This window comes from Austrofundulus limnaeus, unplaced genomic scaffold (genome assembly GCF_001266775.1).
Source record: "Austrofundulus limnaeus strain Quisiro unplaced genomic scaffold, Austrofundulus_limnaeus-1.0 Scaffold3, whole genome shotgun sequence".
NCBI classification, from domain to species: domain Eukaryota; kingdom Metazoa; phylum Chordata; class Actinopteri; order Cyprinodontiformes; family Rivulidae; genus Austrofundulus; species Austrofundulus limnaeus.
The window spans coordinates 6,052,690-6,058,380 of NW_013952405.1; the positions used below are offsets into that span (position 1 = coordinate 6,052,690).

General features: G+C 37.2%; 1 protein-coding gene across 3 annotated transcripts in view; it reads right to left on the bottom strand.

Moving 5' to 3' along the window:
* Positions 1 to 540: 540 nt before the first annotated feature.
* stat6 (signal transducer and activator of transcription 6, interleukin-4 induced) overlaps positions 541 to 5,691 on the bottom strand; it is a gene marked incomplete at its 3' end in the record, with an annotated part of 32,806 nt that continues 27,655 nt past the window's right edge. For all 3 annotated transcript variants that reach the window (XM_014019508.1, XM_014019500.1, XM_014019494.1), the window contains 9 exon segments: positions 541 to 579; positions 672 to 713; positions 1,347 to 1,394; positions 2,198 to 2,260; positions 2,390 to 2,450; positions 2,550 to 2,699; positions 4,036 to 4,169; positions 5,087 to 5,181; positions 5,257 to 5,460. In XM_014019508.1, coding sequence (XP_013874962.1) covers positions 541 to 579; positions 672 to 713; positions 1,347 to 1,394; positions 2,198 to 2,260; positions 2,390 to 2,450; positions 2,550 to 2,699; positions 4,036 to 4,169; positions 5,087 to 5,181; positions 5,257 to 5,460 — 836 coding nt within the window.

Sequence of the window (5,691 nt, forward strand, 5' to 3'; positions counted from 1 at the left end):
ATATAAAATATGACAGACATAGTTTTGTAAATCTTTTAAACACTACCACTTTGATATAGGTATCTTAAAATAGGTTATTCTTGTGTATGTTGTGTTTGGTTCATGGAATAATGGACAGAAATTAGTATCTTGCTGAATCTGGTATATTTCCGGCAATATTCTATGTTCATCAATATGTATTGTCCCATTCAAATAAATAAATCAAATTTAATTATTTGATTTTAAAAGAGGAAGAGAATACGGAAAATATATAACTAAAGTCAATTCACTGTTGCTCTTTCCCCATCAGAATACAAAACATCCTGAAAACTTTGTTTTCTTTGCTAAAGAGTTGGCCACTGTAATAAGAAGGATGTAAAAAAAGAGAAACTGACTCAGATTCCACAAATGTTACTAAAAATCACAGAAAAGCAGGTGGCACGAGCAGTGAAAAGTAAACGGGAGGTCGCACCTATATGTGTGTAAAGTTTAAAAGTAAGTAAAGTGAAAGGCAGACAAATGATGTAAAAGAAAGTTTGATGATGCTGGAGTTATACTTACAAATCCAGGTCTTGCAGAGAACTCTGGGAAATAGCATCACTGTACATGTAAGTAAAAGTTTTGTAGTCAGTAATGTGGAAGGAAAAAACATCAATAGAAGTAACATTTCATGATAATTAAATTTCACTTACTCCAGAAAACTTGATGCATCATCAGGAGCAAGTGTGGAATCTCTGCACACACACACGAACACACACAAAGAGTATTTGTTTGAACTTTTACCTACAAAACATCTCAGAATAATTGACTTATTAAGACCTGGTTCAACACATTAGTAAATGTTTTGCTGCGTTCACACCAAACGTGCTTTGAGCATCAGGTTTATATGCAAATTCTTCGGCGGACGCGCGTGAAGAGAAATTTTGGTAAGCCTCTGACCTCAAGTGCACAACGTTTTGATGCCCAAATCGCGTTCAGTGTGAACGCAGCACACCGAACTGTTGATTATAAGAAAACTCATCAGGTTGACATGTTGTAATCACTTAGGTACTTTTGAGATTTTCTGAATCATTTTTAATCTAATTAAAAAGATGAGGATTAGGAGGTGACATCAGTAATCCATTCATCCATTATTTATTCCTGCTCCTTCCATTTTAGGGTCACTGGTGCCCTTATGCTGCAGTCACCACGCACACAGGTCCACACAGATACAAACGAGACAAACAGCCATTCACTCTCTCACTCACACCTAGGGACAAGAGTTACCAATTAGCCTAACATTGTACACATGGAGAGAACATGCAAATACCCAGAAARGTCGCCGTGCYGCCTAATGAAATAAATAAATTCTTTAAAGTCACACTTACATGGGGACACAGTCCATGGTTTGAATATTAGTCGGGGAAATAGCACCCCTGCACAAATATGAAAAAGAAAGAAATATAAAGAAAGTAGGAAATAGGAAAGAAAAATGACAATACCTTAACTGACAAAGTGACAAAAGCAATCGGTAATATTTATTATAAGACATTATCTTGAGAAGAAATTATTTCAGATTTATAGTTTTTTTTGGATAAATGCATCACTACTCTTATTTAAAACACATTAACTCATTTACACACTTTTTATGCATTTATAAAGAAACAACTACTGTAAGTAAGTAAAGACCGACTTCAGTTTTCAGCTTCCCAAAATTTTACACATTATATTATTAATCAGTAACTATTATTTATTTTACAAATATACATTTTAATTAAAGCATACCAGAAGATTAACTTAGAATAAAATTTTAGCCAAGACCCTAAACCAAAAATTTTCTTCTATTAATCTAATATTGATTATTAAACGATCTACAAGAAAATAAAGAATACGGGAACATTTCTACTTTCTTTTTAAGTTTAGAATTTTTAGGAGTTTTGATTTTGGAACAAACAAACAAAAAAAAACTTTCCTCCTGGAGAAATAAAATCTAAATGTGGGAATATTAAAATATTTTATTCATTAGAATCATTAGAAATCAAGAGATAGAAAATATTACGTTTTTACTCTTTGTAATTTATATAGCCCCTATACTTTAGCCAGCCTACAGGGGGCGCTCCTGTTCYTTTGGCTTCAAGTTCCAGGTTATGTACCCAAGTCTTGTTATCAGAATATWTCAAGAATTTTCACCTGAAATAACAAACATAGCAGGGAGGTGAAAAGTAAATATGTCACTTACCCAGCAAAGCCTGTGGGWGCGTTGTTCATCTGTGCCACATTAGGAGCTGGAAGTGAAGATTCCCTGCACACAGAAACACACACCTAGGTTTTACAGGTTTCCTTGTAACAAACTAAATCCCACCAAATAGATTATTTATTGTTTGTCTAAAAATAGAAATAAAAAAAAAAAAAAAAAAAAAAAACTCCTTACATGCCGACTTTAGTCTGAAGAGAGACCGGGATGTAGCCTGAAGCAGCTGGCACCTGAGGCCCTGGTGGAAACCAGACGTCACGTTTTAACTACAAAATCATTTTTAATAGAAAAATATGAAGCTGACTCTGCTTATGTGGGACACCATGCAGAACTTTACCTGAGTAGTGTTTTTTGAAAACATCATGTTTAGGAAAGTTGGGGTACAGAAATGCTATTTCGTTGATGTCTCGGATGCGGTCACCAAGGCTGCGGATCTCCAGATCTCTCTTAGTGAAAGGCTGGATGTTCTGGACTTGCCGTCCTCCGTCTAGAAGAAAAAAAAAAAAATGAGATTTGACGTATGCCCAAATTGTATTATCCAGACAGTACATTAGTACATGTATGTGGTACTGTAAAAAAAAAATTAGTAAATGTATTAATATGAACCTGGGTTATCTGGCTCTACCCTGAGAGACACAATAATACAGAGTTAACAGACTCTCCTGGATACAGGGCTACTGTGATTGCTAAACGATGTATATCACTAAACTGGAAGAAATCCCACAGACCAACTATAAAACCATGGATACATCAAATGGCATCAAATCTTCTGCTAGAAAGGATTACTTACATACTGGACAGCAAGATGGACAAATTAGAAACAGTTTGGAGGCCTTCATTTCATATATCAAAAAGATGAGAGGAAGAAAATGAAACTTTGAACTGCTCAAATCTAGTGAGACTAATTTTTTATGTTTGCTTTTTGTTAAAATTGTATATCATACTGCATACCAATATACTTTCTAAATCGTTTTATCATTATAAAAATAAAAACTATTTAAAAAATAAATAAATAAAATTGAGATTTGTCAGAGCAAATGAATGTTTAAAGCAGAGTCGCGGGAGAGTAAAAAGCCATCGTTAATTGAGATTATAGTTGTTATTTCTTATTTATTTTGATTATTCATTCATTTACTAAACAAACAAAAGAAAATCTATTTACAATAAAAAATGAAAGTCATAAATGAAATGAAAGGCAGAAAAAAATCTTATACCTGTCCACTTTGTTTTTCCTAAACATTAAATTCAAACAAAATCAAAACTGGGTTGTTCCCAAACAATTCATGTCACACACATACTAAATATCAAATTTAATCAACAAACTAACCTTGAACATCCTCCCAAATATACAAATCTTTCCTGCATAACTTCAATCTTGAGACTTCTCTTCACAAAGAGAGTTCTGTGTAAATTTTGCTAAGTTTGTAAGTGGTGTTAGGGTGACAACATATATTTTATGAGGCCAGGGGAAGAGACAAAGAATAAACTGTGCCAGCTTGGACAGAGGTGAGTAGCAATGTTTCAGTTGTTGTTTTCCTAATCTCTGGTCCGGGTTAATTTGTAATTTTTTTTTATGTACGCACATTTCTTAAACTTCAATGAGCTTTGTAAGCTGGGCTGGGAGTTTTATCATATTAGTTTAAACTGGTCTCCAAATGATATTATCATTTATCGCAATAACTTCTGAGAAAATTTATTATCCAGAAAAAAATTGTTATTGTGACAGGCCTAAAAGCTGCAGTGCAAATTTAGGGAAAATGGGGGGGGGAGGGGGGGGGGGATAACAAAAAGAAAGAAAGCTGCTGCCAAATGTGAAAACTTACTTTCCGAAGCGCAAACATAAGCAATGGTGATGCCTCCAATCTCAGAGTCACTGAAGCGAAGTAGGAAGGTCCCGTTGGGGCTGTCTCTGAGAATGAAGTGTAGGTGTTGCTTTCCGATGAAACCAAATATCAGCCTAAATGGAGCAAAAATTGCAAACGCTGATTAATACTGCAGGTTGTTACAGGTTGTTACAGGACGCTACAGGTTGTTACAGGATGCTACAGGTTGTTACAGGATGCTACAGGTTGTTACAGGATGCTACAGGTTGTTACAGGATGCTACAGGTTGTTACAGGACCTTACAGGATGCTACAAGATGTTACAGGATGTTACGGGATGTTACGGGATGTTACAGGATGTTACAGGATGCTACAGGTTGTTACAGGATGCTACAGGTTGTTACAGGATGCTACAGATTGTTACAGGATGTTACAAGTTGTTACAGGATGTTACAGGATGTTACGGGATGCCACAGGTTGTTACAGGATGTTACGGGATGCCACAGGTTGTTACAGGATGTTACGGGATGCTACAGGTTGTTACAGGATGTTACGGGATGCTACAGGTCGTTACAGGATGTTACGGGATGCTACAGGTCGTTACAGGATGTTACAGGATGTTACAGGATGCGGATGTTACAGGTTGTTACAGGATGTTACGGGATGCTACAGGTTGTTACAGGATGTTACGGGATGCTACAGGTCGTTACAGGATGTTACGGGATGCTACAGGTCGTTACAGGATGTTACAGGATGTTACAGGATGTTACAGGATGTTACGGGATGCTACAGGTCGTTACAGGATGTTACAGGATGTTACAGGATGTTACAGGATGTTACAGGTTGTTACAGGATGTTACGGGATGCTACAGGTCGTTACAGGATGTTACGGGATGCTACAGGTCGTTACAGGATGTTACGGGATGCTACAGGTCGTTACAGGATGTTACAGGATGTTACAGGATGCTACAGGATGTTACAGGATGCGGATGTTACAGGTTGTTACAGGACATTACAGGATGCTTAAACAAACAGTAGAGGCGTCCTCTCACCCTTCGCTCCAGTAAGTCCTCAGATGTTTCTTGGTCAGCTCCATGGCTCCCTCAAACCACTGCCAGAAAGTGAATGGTCGACCTGGGAGGACCTCCTGTAAGATTAAAAGAACTGTGAGATCTCTGCAAACGGTCAGTGCAATAAAACACACACACCCTTTAACACACACCTTATTAAACTGGGCCCATGAAACCATCATGTTGTCGAAGCCCTCGGGACTATCTAACTTGTCAAATATCTTCCCGGCCAAAAAGTGTTTGTTGTAGTCGTGCAGCTGGTGCTGTGTCTGGACCTCGGAAGTAAATTTCAGGTTGAGAGTGTTGGACATCAACCTCCAGGGCACACTCTCCGGCACCACAAAGGGCCTTCGGTCCTAAAGGCACACACACAAAAAAAGGCGACACGATGAAAACAACACTGTCTGCTTTAAAACCATGGTAGCAAACAGTAGCTGCGTTTCCACTGACCATGAAAATGCATAAATTAGAATTTCGAAACTAAATTTGCTCAATGGAAACAAGCCAATTTCGAAAAAAATTACGTTTTTCAACTAAATTTTTTTGCGCTAGGATGAGGTGGTTTTTCGGCCATATCGAAACTGGTG